The sequence below is a fragment of the Tursiops truncatus genome, chromosome 20 (genome assembly GCF_011762595.2).
Source record: "Tursiops truncatus isolate mTurTru1 chromosome 20, mTurTru1.mat.Y, whole genome shotgun sequence".
Classification (NCBI taxonomy): Eukaryota; Metazoa; Chordata; class Mammalia; order Artiodactyla; family Delphinidae; genus Tursiops; species Tursiops truncatus.
In genome coordinates this window covers 46,498,629-46,515,975 of record NC_047053.1, presented here as the reverse complement: position 1 = coordinate 46,515,975, position 17,347 = coordinate 46,498,629, and the positions used below count along the sequence as shown (strand labels likewise).

General features: G+C 57.0%; 2 protein-coding genes across 3 annotated transcripts; both read right to left on the bottom strand.

Annotated features, from left to right (window-relative positions):
* Positions 1-179: 179 nt before the first annotated feature.
* Positions 180-5,827, bottom strand: PPP1R27 (protein phosphatase 1 regulatory subunit 27). The gene is made up of 3 exons (XM_033847833.2): positions 1,041-5,827; positions 811-961; positions 180-526 (listed from the first exon to the last, which is right to left on the bottom strand). Exons 1-3 carry the CDS (start codon positions 1,483-1,485, stop codon positions 403-405), a joined length of 720 nt encoding a protein of 239 aa, XP_033703724.1. The 5' UTR covers positions 1,486-5,827; the 3' UTR covers positions 180-402.
* Positions 5,828-5,961: 134 nt separating this feature from the next.
* On the bottom strand, positions 5,962-16,731 carry P4HB (prolyl 4-hydroxylase subunit beta). Of its 2 annotated transcripts, none has more exons than XM_073797004.1 (11): positions 16,532-16,731; positions 15,251-15,457; positions 12,999-13,132; positions 12,727-12,864; positions 9,037-9,141; positions 8,714-8,839; positions 8,333-8,533; positions 8,068-8,188; positions 7,802-7,983; positions 7,488-7,703; positions 5,962-6,860 (listed from the first exon to the last, which is right to left on the bottom strand). In XM_073797004.1, exons 1-10 carry the CDS (start codon positions 16,680-16,682, stop codon positions 7,527-7,529), a joined length of 1,542 nt encoding a protein of 513 aa, XP_073653105.1. In that variant the 5' UTR covers positions 16,683-16,731; the 3' UTR covers positions 5,962-6,860; positions 7,488-7,526. The 2 variants fall into 2 exon arrangements, with proteins under 2 accessions (XP_073653105.1, XP_004310344.3); XM_004310296.4 differs by having other exon boundaries at positions 7,617-7,703; positions 16,532-16,729.
* Positions 16,732-17,347: the final 616 nt, after the last annotated feature.

Below are 17,347 nucleotides of genomic sequence, written 5' to 3'. Positions count from 1 at the left end.
CAGCGGGGTCGACGAACTGCAGGGACTGGCGGTCGGGAGCCGCGGGGCTCTGGCTCCTTGCTCCGGCGCTGCCGGACCCCTAGACCAGAGTGGAGGGCGGGGTCCGCTGACCACAGGAGCAGCCGGAGCCGAAGGACTGGGACGGACCGGTCCCCAGTAATCAGGCCATCACCACGGGCTTGGGAATCAGGTTTATTGAAAAAGTAGAAAGTGTCGCAATAAAAAATTCACCTGGAGGAAAAGCCAGGCCGGGGTCGGGGGGCGAGGGTTGTGCCCAAGTATGGGGTCCTGGCCAGCCTGGGCGGCCCCCAGCCCGGCTGGTGGGGCACTCCTGGCACTTGGGGGAGGTGGGCACCTGACGTCTCCAGGGAAGGCTAGAGCCCTAGGAGGGCGGGGCTGGGCTCAGTCCATCTTAGTCCCTTTGAATAACTCCACCAAGTCCTTGAAGTCAGGGTCAATGAGGTCCGAGGGCAGATCACCATCGTCGTTGGCTGCTTCTCTGTCTGCCCCCAGGGAAATGAGGTACCTGGGTGCAAAGGGCATCCCTGGTTGAGGAAGGGAGGTGGCCTGCAGGATGCTCACCCCTGCCCCAGGGTAGCAGGCTGGGGTTCTGAGGTCCACCTGTTTTTTATTCTTCCAGGTGAGGTGAGGAGGAAGAAACCAGACCCTTTGGAAACTACGGCTGACTTTTGCAGTTTTCTCTTGGGAGGGCAACAGGGCAGAAATGAGATTCCAGAAGCCCTTAGGGTTCTTAGCTACATCAGCAGGGCCACCTTTTGGGGGACCACATCCTGGAAGCCACCCTCTCACCTGGCTATGTCAGGGTACCCATCGCTGCAAGCGATGTGCAGGGGTGTCCAGCCTGTCTCATCTCGCTGATGAATGTCCGCCCCGTATTTGACTAGCAGCTTCACGCACTCCAGGTTTCCAGAAAGCACTGCTTCGTGAAGGGCAGCCAGACCTGAACAGGACAGGAGGGGTCAAGGCTCAGGCCTTCCCCTGCCGCCCCACAGACCCTCACTGGCCCCACAGGCACTCACCTGAGGGGTGGATGGTGTCCAGGGCGACTTTCCGAGCCCGGATGAAGCGCCCCACCTGCTCCAGGTCGCCCTGGCGGATGTGGTCCAAGAACAGGACATCGTTAGGGAAGCGCACACTGCGTTCAGCCAGTAGCCTCCGGCGCCGCTGCCTCGGGCTGTAGCGGGCATAGCGGACTGTTCTGCTGGGCATCCTGGCAGCTATGGTGTGGGCCACCCCTGTGGGGACCCTACTGCTTGGGGGAGGAAGGTGCCCAGACCAGAGTGGCGTGCAGGCTCTTCCGGCCGATGATGATCTCCAGCACAGCCACCTCGGTGCTCTCCGTGCTCCCGCTGGCCAGGGCACCTCCTGCTTATATAGGGCCCGCAGAGCTATATAAAGCTGCGCAGTCATGCTTACACCCCAGGGGCTGAAACTGAGCCGCTCCAGCCGTGCCCTCAGGATCATGTTTAGTGGTTCATCTTTCAACCCACCTGTCACTGTTCCTGGCCAAAGGGGTCAGATCCTTCCTGGCCACGCTCCCTGCCCCTCAGCTGGACCTCGAAGGTGCCTGACAGAGGGCAGGAGAGGCGCTAGAAGGGCAGGGCCCATAAGGAAGGCAAACAGGTACCAAGGTCAAGGTCTCCTACAGTCCCGGGAACTTGGGGAGAAGGGCATGATGTGTGGTGAGCACAGCTGCCTCTGCCTCCTGGGAAGGCAAGGGGGCCACCCACACCTGAGGAAGCACAGGACAGGGTCCTGCTGTGGAGAAGGCGGTCCATCCCTACTCATCCCCCTGTCACTTATCACCTTCCATCATGGCTCGTATCACTCTCAGGGCAGTTTTCCCAAAACGTGGGCTTCAGTGGCACTGCCCTGCTTGGAAATCTCCCAGATTAGAATCTAAATGCCTCAGCTCCCACTCAACCCATCCGACCTTACTTTGGGACCCCCCCCCCCCAGCCGCCTCCACCCCCAGGTCCTCATTCCCCTCCTTCCCATTCCCCTATATTCCTCCTGGTTCCAGGCTCCTGCTGCTTCCTGCCAAGAACACAGGTGCTCACACTCAACATGGTATCTAGTCTGCTACCCAAGGACCGTGACGCCATAGCTGTCACATCCTGGGCGGTGTGTGCCCTCTGCACCTGACCTAGAGCATACTTACCTGTAGGAGTACAACCAGCGGAATTGTGAGATATCCCAGCAGGCTGGGCCAGCACTGGCTGCCTTCAGTGCGGCGGCCGAGGTCCGAGGTGGGGCTCAGGCTTCAGTGCGAGACAAGAGCCAATGGATGGACGCGCACAGGAGACACGCCCTGGGAGCAGAGCTGGGCCTGTGGGGTCCACACAGTCCCCGCAGCATCTGAAGCTGGCCATATTGCTCTTCCAGGGCTGCTGTAATGAAGTACCAGACTGGGGGTCTCAAACAATAGTTCTGGAGATCAAGATCAAGCTGCCGGCAGGGCTGTTTCCTTCCCAGGGAGAATCTGCTCCAGGCCCATCTCCTGGCTTCTGGTGGCAAGTCGTTGACGTTCACTGGCCTGTAGACGTATCACCCATCTCCACCTTCGTGTTCACATGGTGCTGTCCCTGAGTAGGTGTCTGTGTCCAAATTTCCCCTTTTAATAAGGAGATCAGCCATTGGATTAGGGCCCACGCTACTCTAGTATGACCTCATCTTAAGCAATCATACCTGCAACAACTCCACTTCCAAATAAGGTCACACGCTGGGGTATTGGGGGTTAACACTTCAAAACATGAATATTGGGGTGGGGTGCGGTTCAGCCCCTAACGTTGGCAAGATCTTCCGGGCAGTCACTGAAGGCCTGGATGCTGACAGAACCACGGATAGCCAGCGCTCTGTATCGGGGGGGCAGGGACTTGGGCACCGGAAGTCCTTGCATCACCAGGCTGATCTTGATCCAACAAAATCAAATCAACAAATGCATCAGCACCCTAGGTGCAAAGCCTTGGGCCAAATGCTGCTGAGGATAGGCCACTGCCCGCGGTGGGCTCCCTGCCCTGACAGGGTTTGTCTGCCTGCCTTGTTGCCACTAATGTTGCATGGGAAACTCCACCTGACTCAGGCCCTGCAGGGGCCCGGAGGGAGGGGTGGTTCCCGGTGTTCCTGCATTTCAGGCTCAGAGTACGATGCTGGGTGGCCCTAACTCTTGGTCACTTGGGAGGAACTGGGTACAGTTTCTTCCGGCTTGTTTACACGAAGCCCAGAGACAAAGTCCTATGCGGTACACAGAGACAGAACTTTCCTTTGATGTGAAGATTGCCTTTTCTGATGTTGTGGAAAGTTCTGTCTGCCTGCCCTGCTCAGAGGATCAAATGAAAGAACTCCGATGAAGCTGCCACCAACAGCATGTTTTTTCCCACCAGTGACAGGCCTTAGGCCAGGCAGGGCAAACCATCAGGGTGGGTCTCTTGGCGACCCCAAGAGCGACCCTCCCGCTCTACCCTGCTAGAGGCAAGCTGAGAGAGCTCAGGATCTCGGCTTTGGGGTTTCTGTTTGGATGTCTGGATCCAAGAAGGGACAGATGCCTGAAAGTCATTCTGTTCAGGACATGGGCAGCACGTCCTCAAAGCCATGGACATGGCCTACAGCAACTCACTCAGAAGCCTTTCGGCAGAAGCCAGCCATGAGCAGTCTAACCTGCTCTTCACACAACCACACCAGCACCAAACCTGTATTTACACAGCTTTGCCCCTGAGCCTCTGCCCGTGTGAACTTCTCAAGTGACCTGGTTTGCACAACTTTCAGGTTCTGCCTTCTGGAGAACTAAAGCAAGTGAAACATTCAGGGCAAAACTCTTACTTTGAAAAGTCCAAGGAAACTCAACTAGCAAAGCTTTGCATCTAGCAGAAAACAAGCCAGGGGCCTGGAGGGGAGTCTGTGCAGGGCCCACTCAGCTGCCTCCTGGCAGGTGCAGAAGCCAGACCTCGAGGGTCCGGTACACAGGCCCAGCAGTTGCTTTTTAGTTCCAGGCCAATAGCTTCCTACCAGCTGGACAGAGGAAGAGAGAGATTGGGACACCCCAGGCTGTTAAGCCTTGACTGCCTACCCTATGCCTGCAGTTACTTCGCTAATCCACCAGCGTTGCCGGGTTTGGGACTCCAACCACCATGTCCCAGCAAACCCAGACCCAGGAATGTGCTAATCAGCTGCCTGGGCAAAAGGGGAAAGGTATCGGTGACTCACTCCCCCTCCCAGGAGCACATGACGGCCCTGTTCTGGGCAGCGACACCTGGTCCCAAGCTTTCTATGCGGAGGGCCAGGCTCCACACAGCTGGTCTGCAGGGTCACCCACGCCTGTCATGGGGCATAGCCCACCCCTTGCAGCTGTGACTCCTGACAGCCCTGCTCTCAGCCCACCCTGGGTTCCCTCCTCTGGAAACCACACGCATAACCCTGGGGAACCCGCTCACGTTTAGGAGGGCAGAGCTAACATCTCCCCAGCGATCTCCCACAGAAGCTCCAAGTGCCCGAGCTCACTCTTTCACGGATACACATCTCATTGTGTCAGCACAGCCGAGGCACAACACACACAGACCCTGGAGCAGCCCTGGCACAGACCACCTGAGAACCAGGGAAGGGAGTCCGGCCATGGGCTGAGCTGGGGAGCGGTACCTGGATGCCAGAGCGTGTGGACAAGCCGGGGCTTGGTTGGTGCTGCCGAGGGTGCTAACACCAGGTTCTCCCTGGACACCAGCTGTGTACCACACGCCCAGGTGAGAGGCAGGAGCAGTCCTGGGGTTTGTGAGGGCAAGAGCAGACACCTGGGCCTCTGGCTGGAGCGTAGCTGCGGTCATGGGGGAGATGACACACCCACCTCCCCCTGGGCCGAGACCACAAAGGGAACCACATTCACAGCAAGTCTCATGGTCACGTCTGCTGGAACTGCCTCTGCCACCTCCAAGGTCCCAGCAGCATCAGAACTGGGGGCTGGGAATCAGGAAATGCATGCACACTTCCTACGCCAGGCAGCAAGTTGGAGGGACCGCTGGAGCACGTGGAGCGACAGGCCGGGCTCCTCGGAGACCTAGCCACATTTAGTCTGTCCTTGACCTCCCTAAGTGGACTGGATCTCCACCTGTTCCCTCCAATAACGTCATCAACAGCCCTGCTGTCCTACCTGTGGCTACAGATGTGTGCACAGAGCAACAGACGGGAAGCCCCGGGCTGGGCAGGGCTGTTCTGGCCGGGGGACAGACACCCATCTGAGCCCGGCTGGCCCCCTGTGGGTCTCCCACTCAGAGCTCTCCCCAAGGCCCAAGAGGTGTCACCAATCCACGCTCAGGTGCCATCAGCCCAACACTGCAGCCAGGCTGGCAGCTTTTGAGTTTGTGGGGAAAAAAAATCAATCGAGATACTCTTCCCTATGTAAACTATGAGTAAGCAGAGGTTCTAGAAGTCAAATTACATCTTAAAAATAGAGATTTGCAACCTTAACTCCAGATTCTTTTCTACATGAAGGTTTGGTGATGAGCACAGCATTCTTGAAGTCTGAATGCCCCTGATTTCTCATCAGAAGCTGCAGTGGTTCCAGACAGCGGTGGGGAGGGGCCGCTCCCCACCTGAGGGTTAAGGTTAGAGCCACGCGTCCCTGACCATCACGTCCTGACATGGCACGTGGGGAGAATCCATGTTGTGACCACTGGATGCCCACGGCGGGTAAAGTTGCCGAACTGCGTCACGGGTAAGCCAGCCTGACGGCACAGGAACAGGGCCAAGAGGCAGCCCTCACCCCGTCATGATGGTGACAGCTCCGCACACTGTGCCCACAGGATTTGTGCACGCTTCTGCATCTCTGCTGCGTTCCAAGAAAGAGATGTCTCAACAAGAGTGGCCCCCACCAAGCCCACCTCCTCTCCTGAGAAACCTGGAATTCCAGCCCCACTCCCCGTGCCTGGAGATTGTAAGGCAGAGGCAACAACAGGCAGAAAATTTCAACTTTATTTGGCCAATGTGTCCAATTCCAATATTGTGGTAGAAATGCCTGAAGAACTGTCAACATGTGATTCGGCTCAAGCAAGCATCCTTGGCCGTCTCCCAGCCTGGAAACGGAGGGTCCTGGTTCTGCCTGGTGCAGGCCTCAGGCCACCCTGGATGTCACAGAGCAACAAGGACCCTGGCCTGGGGAAGGAGGGGGCTGCAGCTGCACCCTCCAGTCATGGGGGGGCCCCCTGTGACAGAAACCTGAAGTCACCATTTAACCAAACGATGCAGGAGCCACGCTCCACCATGGCAACACCGCATGAGGTGAGGGACCTGTCCAGACCGGCCTGGTCCTGCCCCACACGGGGGACAGGAGTCCCAGGGAGGCCTGGCCAAGGTGGAACAGACGCCCTGACTTCCAAAAACATCTAAAAATCCCACAGATGGAATTTTTTTTTAAAGTGATAGTATAAACTTAACAGGAATGAGACATTGCCAGCATGAGATTCCAAAACATTTTAGCGGGCACTCTGGACAGAACCATGTACAAAAAAGTACATCACAATTTAAAAAAAAGGCCCACCAAGATGGGCTGGGCTGGCCTGGAAATAAACCCCTTTCCAAAAGTTGAAAAGCAAAGGAAGACGGGTTTAGATTTACACGTGTGTTAGAGTGAAGTGTGGCTTCAAAAAAGTTCCCTGCATTTCCGATCGACGCTCCCTCTCCGGGAGGGTCTGTGGGCGTCCGGAGGCTGTGCTGCTGGGTGTGCAGCCCACTGGGAGGTGCCGGGTTTGGGTGCCCAGGTCTGGTTTTCTGTGTTACAGTTCATCTTTCACAGCTTTTTGATCATCGTCTTCCTCCAGATCAGGCTCTTCTGCTTCTTCGAGGTCTTCTAGATCCTGGGACGGAGGATGAAAAGGAAGGGAAATGAGAGGTCCAGGCCAAGCTGGCATGCTGAGGCCCCCACACCCATGCCAAGTACGCCAGGGACCAGCTGGCCACTCGGGCACAAGCAGCCAACTTTGGTCTCTGTGAGCAGATGTGCGTATATGTGGGGTGCGCTTCCCGAGGAGAGCGAGGCACGGGGACTTCTGCCCACAAGACAGGGGGGAAGCAGAGCTGGTGCTGTGGCAGCCCAGCCCACGCCATCCAGCAGGTGAGCGCAGGGGCTGCCCCAGCGTGAAGACCGAGCAGGGAACTGCTGGTGTGTAACATCCACCCCTGTAGCCCTGGAGTCTGAAAGGCCAGTGGCAGCCCATGAACCACAGCGGCACAAACGGCCCTGGCGCTCCTCACCTGCCCCCGCCCCCCAGCAGGTCTGCCCCCTGGTCCCACATCCCCGCGCTTCCACTTCCGGGCGGGCCCTGCGGCCTCAGCTGACCATTCCCTTCACCACGCCCACCCTGCCACACCCTCCTGGCCTGGCACTTCTGATGTCCCCTCCACTACCCCCAGGTGACCTTCGCTGATGTGGACAGGCCTGAGCTCACACCCAGCAGAGCACCTCAGCTCGACAGGGAACGTACCAGACGAGCCTGAGAAGATTCCTGAGCAAACACTGGCACCTAAAAACCCTCGCAACACCCCTGTATAGTGCTACCCGGCAGCACTGAGAAAGCATGTCCCATGGGCGGCAGGGTCCGGTGACCACCTACATCATCATCCCCGGCTCCGTCCTGGCCGCCGCTCTCCAGGAACTTCTTAAAACCGTCCAGTGTCCGCTCCCCATTGTAGTCGATGACCTGTGGGGAGGGGAATGAGATGCGGGAAGCGGTCCTACCTGACAGCCCCCCACTGCCCCTGCACACCCTTCCCACCCAGCCCTCGATGGCGGGCGCACCATCCTGTCGGCGCTGGCGGGGAAGAACTTGAGCGTGGGGAAGCTGTGCACTTTCACTGCCTCCACCTCATTGGCTGTGGAGTCCATCTTGGCAATGACGACGTTCTCGTGGTCCTTATACGTCTCTCCCAGCTTATCCCAGATGGGGGCCAGCTGCTTGCAGTGACCGCACCACGGGGCGTCTGAAAGAGAGCCGTTCTGAGTCTTGCTCGGCCGCAAAGTACCCTGCCCCACCGAGCCCTGAGGAGCTGGAGGGCCTCACTTACAGAACTCCACAAAGACGTTCTTTTTCTCATCAAAAGCGACCTCTTCGAAGTTCTTCCCGACGAGCACTTTGACAGGCTGCTTGTCCCAGTCATCAGGCAGCTCCTGGCTCATCAGGTGGGGCTAGAGGGCAGGTAGAGCAGGGTCAGGCATGCGCGGTCACCCAGGGACCCCTCCGCTGCCTAGCTGCTTCCAGAGCCTCAGGAGGAGGTGCGCCCCCAGGATCCTCAGCAGTACCCCCAGCCCACCCCCAGACACGGCCTATACCTTGATCTTGCCCTCCAAGAAGCGGTGGCAGAACTCGGTGATCTTCTCTGCCGTCAGCTCGTCCGACTCTGGCTTGTACTTGGTCATCTCCTCCTCCAGCGTGATGAGGCGCACGGCCGGGCACTCCTCCTTCTTCAGGCCGAAGAACTCCAGGATGCGCTGGTTGTCAGCATGGTCGCTGTCGATGAAGATAAACAGGATCTTGGGGGAGAAAAGGCACGTTGACGGCACTGTAGGACAAGGGCTCCCTCTGCCTCCTTGCTGCCCACTCCCAACAGCTGGGACCCCGAGACTAAACAGGCTGTCCTGAGGCAGGAAGAACACTCTGGACCAGCCTTCAACCTGGGGCCGAGCCGCCCGCAGGCCACCGGGAGTGCTCACCTTGCCCTTGAAGCTCTCGGCAGCTTTTTTGAAGTTGCTCAGCTTTCCCTCGTAGTCGGACACGCTCTTCGGCAGGAACAGCAGGATGTGTGTCTTAATTTCCCCTCCGAAGATCTTCGGGGCTGTCTGTGTTAGAAACGCAAGTTACTTGGTCTGAGTCACAAACCAAACTGTTGACACAGGCTATTCTCTCAATGGCCCCAATGCCACCACAAGCCTGGACAACAGCAGGGGCTCTGCAAGTGGGGGTTCCCACGACCGAACATCATGACCCCCCGAAACCTCCCCCCACCAGGGGCAGGACCAGCAGCACAGAGCCACACCTGCTCAGTGAACTCGATGACCAGGGGTAACTGGTTGTGCTTGATGAAGTCCAGAAGTTTCTCCTTGGTGACCTCCCCCTCAAAGTTGTTCCGGCCTTCATCAAACTGTGGAGAGAGAAAGGTGTGGATGCCGAGGCTCTCCACAAAGCCCCCTATTGCCCCGGCTGGCCCGACTCGGCCAGGAACGCAGTCTGCAGCATTTTTTCCTCTCTGGGTTTTGAGCACAGTTGGGGGCAGGACCCACGTGCCTCCATCCAAACCAGGTGACGGCTGCAGGGACATAACCTCTGGGCAACCAGGCAACAGTGAGGTCACTAGGAGCGCACGCAGGCTCCCCACGAACACTGGCAGGCAGCCTCCCACGTGCCAGGATGGCAGCAGCTGACCCAGACCCTGCCCCGACATGTTCCTGACAAGCCACGAGAACCCCACGTCCTGGGTGCCAGAGGACTGCCTCATTGCCAAGTCCCTAAAACTGCAGCTCTCCCAGTGCGGGCCTCACCCCTGTGGGTCCAAGGCCCTCCCAGGGTGGATGCAAGATCAGAGTGATTTTCACAATCATGCTCAGACGGCAGGTGCCTTGTCACCCTTTCCCCCCGGAGTGTGCAGTACGGTGTGACATTACGTCAGACTAAAGGCAAACAGGAGAACCCAGCTGTCTTCTGTTTGGGCAGACATTAGAGACCAGCAGAAATCTAAAATACCACTCTTACTCCTAAGATGTTGTTGTTGGGGAAAAATTAATTTTCACAAAAATATCTTTTTCTTGGCTGCACCATCTAGCTTGTGGGATCTTAGTTCCCCAACCAGAGATTGAACCCAGGCCCTCTGCAGTGAAAGTGCGGATTCCTAACCACTAGACCGCCAGGGAATTCCCCCCAAATGTCATTTTTTTTTTTTCAAAATGTCATTTTTGATAACATGTTAACATTTATTACTGTTACTTCAGAATGAACAAGTTATTTGTTTTTTTTTCCAATTTCTCAGTTCTAACTTCTAACACTTCTAACAATAAAAATGGATAGGTGTAATACACACACACAAAAGCTCTGGGAACTCCAGTAACCTGTTAAGAGTTTCAAAGTCCTGAGGCCACGAAGGGCGACGGCTGCCGCTGCAGAGCCGCGAGATGCGGCCCTGCTCTGGATGGGGATGGCAGACACAGCTCCTCGTGAGGAAGGCTGAGCTGTGCCTTGGCCTGTCCAGCAGGTCAGTGAGCCTCCCATCACCCCTGTGAACTCAAATGGGACTTGGAGAGAAAAACCACTCACCTTCCTTTCCGGGTCATTTCCCTCTGTGTTTTCCTAAAGTAACTTCCAGAAAAGCAGGTGGCCACTTCCCACTCCCACTGCACTTATGCAGGGCCTGACACGTGGCTTGATCACAACACGTGCTGCTAAGTAGGACCACACGGAGGGCCAGGAGCAGGGAGCTGAAGCCTGCTCTGCCTTCCCCACACCCGCAAAGGGAAGGTGCAGAGAAATAGGAAGGAAATGGAGGCGAGAGGCTGGCCTGGCCATGGCTGGGCACCATCAGGCATAAAATGGAGCCCCCAATAGAGGCAAATAGGCCGTCATCTCCTCTCCTGCAAAACTGCCGTGCCTCTGTTGGGACGCAGTCTGCGAGGTAATGTTGCCGTGTCACACTATGTTCGGTGTCTGCTTTGGTAAAAACCAAACAGCCAGCTGCAGGAGGCCTGGGGTCCTGGGCAAAGGCCACCCCTCCAGACCACAATGCGAATGCCACGAACAGGCCCCACAGCCACGCTTAAGCCCCCAGCTTCAAAGATGAAAAAGAAAAACAAAGTAAACACCAAACAAAGACACAGGATGGTCAGCTCTCAAACCAGTGGTCCAAGTTCCAACGACCTGGAACCCAGCTGACCTGGGACCCAAGCTGGGAATCTCGGGCTCAAGTTCTGCTGGAGCCCCACCCTCGCCACCCTCTCTCTCAAGTGGCAGTTGGACGTTCCTGGGAGCCCCATCCCGCTCTCGAGGCTGCCCACTGGAAGACCCAGCTAACTCTGAGGAACTAGGCGAACAGCCTGAAGGAAGGGGAACTAGTAACGGCAGAGAATGGGGACCACAGGCCGGGCAGGAATCTGCATCTTCTTCCTCTCATCTGTGGAGCTGTCTGACCCCCCAATACAAAGCCTGTGGGCTCTGCCAGGCTCTTCCTCACAGCTGCCCAAGGAAGCCATGCCGTTCCAGCACAGTCACCGGAAGCAAACGAGTGCAAGAGGGTATGCCCGCCCACTGGCACTAGACCTGAGGGGGTCGGCTGTGCCCAGCCTGCGTGAACACCAAAGACTTGAGGCCAAGAACAGATGAGCTACCGTGACTACAGTGTTTGCCGAACAAGGAACAATCGTGCTAACCTTCAAGGACATGTGATCACCAAAACCATCGATCCAGTGTGGCAAATGCCACTCCAGATCTCAAGGATAATGGAAAAGAACTGTGTGGACCAAGCTGATGAGAGGGGATTTGCAAGCTCTACAGGCCTGAGTCTCCCAGTCCCTCACCCAGAACTGCAGGGTGAGCCCAGGACCTTCGTTCCACTCAATTCCATCCAACTCGGCAGGGTTTTTTCCTAATCAGCTGTTAATTACAGTTTCCTGGGCACTTTTGGGAAGACAATCGACTAATTTAGCAATTCTATTCCCTTTAGGGGACATCATGAGGATGTCTACTAAGAAAAGAGAGCATATATAATGCCTTGAGTTCTTTCGAAAAAGGGGCTTCAGACAGAGCTGAAAGCAAGCTGCCCCAGAACCCTGTGCAGCTGGGAGGCCCCGCCCCATGCTCCCCACCCCCAGGCGCCGGAGGCTCAGCGGTGCCCCACCGGAAGTGCACACACAGTGGGAGGTCAGCCCCCCAAACACTGCGTCCTTTCTGACCACTCGATTTACAACTTTGCTGTAACACTACTTCTAACCACCTTCTAACCCTGGGGACAAAACAGGACAGGAGTCAAAGGCCCAGCCCCACCCCCACAGCCTTCCCTCCTCCACTCAGCACCCAGTCCAGGGACAGCTGTGTCCCAAGAGCATGGGTGCTCAGCCACTGTCTGCTGGCTAAGATAAAAGAGAGACCCCCATCGCCCACTCGGGTAATGCCTGCACACACCCATCTCAGCTGTGTCCTAGCAAGAGCGCAGAGCGGTTAAAAGACACACGGAAGGAATAACAGACATGGGGCTGGGAAAGCCTGGAGGAGCCCGAGGGAGCCCTGGGGCCAGGCTCTACCAACAGGGTGGGAACACATGCCACTAATACTCCAGAGTGGAAACAAACAGGAGTGACAGCTGCACAACATCGCAAATGTAATTAATGCCGCTGAATCCTATACTTAAAAGTGGTTAAAATGCCAAACTTTGGTACAGGTATCACCACAGTTTTCCTTTAACAAGCTAACACTCCGAAGCCGCCTGGCTTCCATAGAACACTGCACCGGGGCGACCACAGAAGCTGGAACAAAGGGCCCACAGCTGAAGGGCTGAAGGCCACTGTTTAAGAGGCTCCTACAACCTGACGTTGCAAAATGGGCCCTGATAACAGGTGGGCCTCAGTCCAGCAGCCAGCGCCGCCCGGGCAAGGTCCTCGAAGGCAACACCAGCCCTGCAGCACAGCACCGCAACTACCCACGGGGGGGGGGGGCGGGAGGGGGACGCTGCCCGAGGGCCACTCACCTTCTTAAAGAGGACAACCCCGTCCTTGTCCAGCTGGTATTTGGAGAACATGTCACTGTTGGATGTGATCCCGAAGGGGATGTCATCGGTGGCTTCTGCTGCCAGTAAGAACTGCTTGGCAGACTCCGACTCCAAGTCCTGGAGAGGAGAAACAGAGGTGGCTGCCACCACAACACTGAGAACCCCTGCCCTGGTCAGCAACAGGGCAGACTGTGGTGCCCAGGCCACAGCAGGAGGAAGGAAGACCCGGGATGAAGTTCCAAAGCCTCTACCTTAAAGAAGCCGATGACTGCCACCTCGCTGGACTCCACCAAGGCCTCCGCGGCAGCCCCGTCAGACAGCGTGCTGGCAGCAGGACCTGTGCGCTTCTTCAGCCAGTTCACGATATCGTCGGCTTCTCTGCCAGCTGCACCCAAACACATGCAGGGTCCACTTGAAACCAGGGGTGCGCCCACCCTCCCCGCCCATCCTTATCCGACCTCTCTGCCAAAACCAGAGCAAAACATCCTCTTGCCACAGAAAAGGCATCTTGTCTACATACCTGCCCAAATTCCAGGGCTAAAAAGGATTTTCTGAGTATATGGGAGACTGTGGTTGTGTTTAAAGGAGGAAAAGGCAGTGGTTACCTCTGGATAATAGATTACAAGTCATTTTTTTCCACTAATACCTTTGCATCTTGTAAATTTTCCTTGACATTTAAATTCATTAAACACATGTGCACTTTCCCCCCAGTGGTCTCACACTAGGCTTCATCTTAATGAAGATGTGGTAGGATTGGAAGAAAGGGCTGGTTAGCAAGTCAGCCTCAAGGCCAGCTTTCCCCTGCGAAAGCGGGCTGGGCTCTACCACCTCGTGCGCCAAGGTTGGTCAGGTGTCCTCGCCCCACATGCCTCCTGGACGGACAGGAGGAAGAGATCAGCCCATGCACACCACCCAAGCAGATAAAACGAAAAGGAAGAAAACTGCTCCTCCTGAGACTGAGGCTAGTTACCCTTTTTCCCCTCATAGGGTGCAACTACCTGGTCCAACCTGGAAAGGGCTGCCAAATCTCATGTTTAAAAGAACTCTGCCTTAGGGACTTCCCTGGTGGTCCAATGGGTGAGACTCCACGCTCCCAACGCAGGGGGCCCGAGTTCGATCCCGGGTCAGGGAACTGGTTCCCGCATGCCGCAACTAAGACCCGGCACAGCCAAAATAGATAAATAAAATATTTTTTAAAAAATAGCTTTAGGGGGCTTCCCTGGTGGCACAGTGGTTGAGGGTCCGCCTGCCGATGCAGGGGACGCGGGTTCATGCCCCGATCCGGGAAGATCCCACATGCCGCGGAGCGCCTGGGCCCGTGAGCCATGGCCGCTGAGCCTGCGCGTCCGGAGCCTGTGCTCCGTAACGGGAGAGGCCACAACAGTGAGAGGTCCGCGTACCGCAAAAAAAAAAAAAAAAAAAAAAAATAGCTTTAGGACTTCCCTGGTGGCACAGTGGTTAAGAATCTGCCTGCCGATGCAGGGGACACGGGTTTGATCCCTGGTCTGGGAAGATCCCACATGCCGTGGAGCCACTAAGCCCACAAGCCACAACTACTAAAGCCTGCGTGCCTAGAGCCCGTGCTCCGCAACAAGAGAAGCCATCACAATGAGAAGCCTGTGCACCGCAACGAAGAGTAGCCCCCGCTTGCTGCAACTAGAGAAAGCCCGCGCACAGCAACGAAGACCCAACACAGCCACAAATAGATAAGTATTTTAAAAAAAGAAACAAAACACTTAAGATAAATCTTTAAAAAATAGCTTAAAAAAAAAAAGCATTCTGCAGAGAATAAGTGAAAGCTGTGCTATCAGTTACAGGTGGAGTCAGGAAGAGTTGTCTCATCTACAAAGCCTTAGTGTTAGTGACGGGATCATGGTAACTCTGCATAAGGCACTTCCATTCCAAAAGTGAACATAAGTAAAAGTGGGAGCAATGAAACAGCAGCCTACTGAGAAGACCAGAGCTGCTGACATCAGAACTAACAAGATGTGCTGCTCTAAAGGATTCTAGCAGATAAGCCACAGAACCTGTTTTACAGACAAAGATTCTCCACTGTCACTGGTACCGACCAGGCTACACAGGGGAGGCGGCCGAGCAGCGACTGAGGGCCTGTGCCGCAGACGAAGCCGGGCACGGATTCAAGCTCTGCCACGACCGGCACGAGCCCCAGACCGGTGCCCACGGATCTCCGCTTGCCCCTCTTCTGTGAAAGGCCCTTGCTCCCGCCTTGGTGGCAGGCGCACCAGAGAGCCAGCAAAGGCGGACGTGTTGCTCCATTTGCTCAGCCTCCCCCCACTTGCTGGTCACCTTAGGACAAGCCTCAGCCTACTAGCCACCCCCCTGGGATGACCCTCTCCACTTGAGAGGTTCAGGAATGAGAGAATGTTCCTCACACAACCCTCAGAGTCTGAACTAGACCTAGAATGGCTTCAAGAATGGGTTCTCCTCCACGCCTCTTATCTTCAAGAACTGCAGGCAATGAAAGGACGTGCCGCGGTCACACCTGTGTACTCTTTGGGGGACGCCGTGTCTCCGTTCTTGAAGAACTTGATGGTAGGGTAGCCACGGACGCCATACTGCTGGGCCAAGTCAGACTCTTCAGTAGCATCCACCTTGGCCAGTCTGATCTCAGAACCTTCTGCCTTCAGCTTCCCAGCTGCTTTGGCATACTCCGGGGCCAGAGCCTTGCAGTGGCCACACCATGGGGCATCTGGGAGAGAAAGCAAGACCTAGAAGGCAGCACCAACCCACTCCACTGCCTCCCCTCCCTTCTCCTTTGCTACTTCCCTCCATAAAATCCTTATCTTTGAACCAAGATAACCCCTCTGAACCCACAGGTTGAGCTGATAGCTTGGTTCTCTTGGGCAATATCCGATAGAGGCCGTGAATGACAAACCACCAGCCCCACTCTGCTTTGTCTTCAATGATTAGCAACTTCCTACTACCTGCAGGCGATCAGGGCAGTTGAGTCCCCGGAATTTCCCTTTAGGAACCAAAGAAGTTAGGCAGCTAAAGCCACGGCAGCCGTGTACTCGGTGAGACTAATCATGAGTACAAGACTCACATCTAACACGAGTTGTTTAGACTCTCTCTGAACTCAGGTTAGCAGCTGTCTTAGGCCTAAGATTTCCCCCTGAAACAGTCAGGGCTCAAACACTTATGGACACAAAGGTTTTGGATTCTGGTTGGCAACACTGTTAATCAGAAGACAGCTGTTCCTGGTGGAAGGTGGTGTGGGCAGGGGCAGTGTTTTCTGGGAACTGGTCCAGGCAAGCAATTAGGGGACTGGACCCTGCGTGGTCCTTCGTAGTTGTAGCAGCTTACACAGTCGACCCTGTTTTACTTAGGCTATCCAAGACATCCTGCCATGTGGACCTCAGGCATAAAAGCACATTCAAGCTGTCTGCTCTTGGTCACCCTCAGGGTCCAGCTGGGCAGGAGGGATGCCCCCAAGACACGGGCAGCGCACGGACGCTGACAGGTCTGTGGGCTGTTTCCGCTTAAGGATGTGCCTCTCCAGGGGCTAGGAGTCAGCGCATCCATGGGGTGGCCGGAAAGCTGACAGCCCTTTAGACCCCCAACCCACCTCTGGCGGGGCCGGGGGAGGGAGGGTGAGGAGGGGCGCCCAGGACCCCTGCGCCCCCCCCACCCTTCAGCCCCCCTCCGTCCCTCTGTCCCCCCGGTGCTCCTGCACCCCTGGCCCCTCCTCTGTCCCCACTCCGTCCCCACGCCGCGGTGACGGCGAGGCCCGGCCCGGACGGACGGACAAGCGGGCGGCACTCACAGAACTCCACCAGCAGGTACTTGTGGGCCGCCAGCGCCTCGTCGAAGTTGCCCTTATGGAGCACCAGGACGTGGTCCTCCTCGTCGGGGGCGCCGGCGCCCGCGCGGACTAGCGCGGCCAGGGCCAGGCAGAGCAGAGCACGGCGTAGCATGTCGAAACGATCTCCGCGCTCCTGTTGGCGCCGCCAGGACAGCAGGCCACAAGAGCGCGCACTGCCCGCCCCGCCCTTATAACTCAGGCCGCAGAGCGCGCGCCCGCCCGCGCCCACCTCCGATTGGCCGGTGGGCTGCGGGGCCCGCCTCCGCCGCTCTCGCATTGGGCGTCCACACTGGCCACGGCCCCGGATTCGGAATCGCTACGGGCACCTCCCTCGCCCTCGCCCAGGATTGGCCAAGGAGCTCGCGCTCGCACTCTTTCCCGGCCTCTCATTGGTTCCTGACGGAGAACTTTCTCTCCCTGGCCTTGTGACTGGTGGCTTTCTCCTACACCTTCAGCGGGTCTGGAATGGCTGCTACCTTCGGGGGCCTGGGCTCTGCGACTCCTGATTGGCCGAGACATGCGCGCACCCCGCGCGATCCTTCGTCGAACGTGGCAATGGGGCGGAGTCCCCAGCTGAGGGGCGGAGCCGCGCTTGCGCCTCCGAAACCCCTCGTGTTGCTTTCTGACTGGACCGCGTATCCCCAATTGACACCGCCCCCCAGCTCTGCAGACTGGAAACTGAGCTGACGCGCTTCCGGCGCGCGTGAGGCGCGTGCGGCCCCTGCAGTGGCGGGGCTCCGGTTCGGGCGTCGCCCCGGGGGCCTCAGCGGGCGGCTC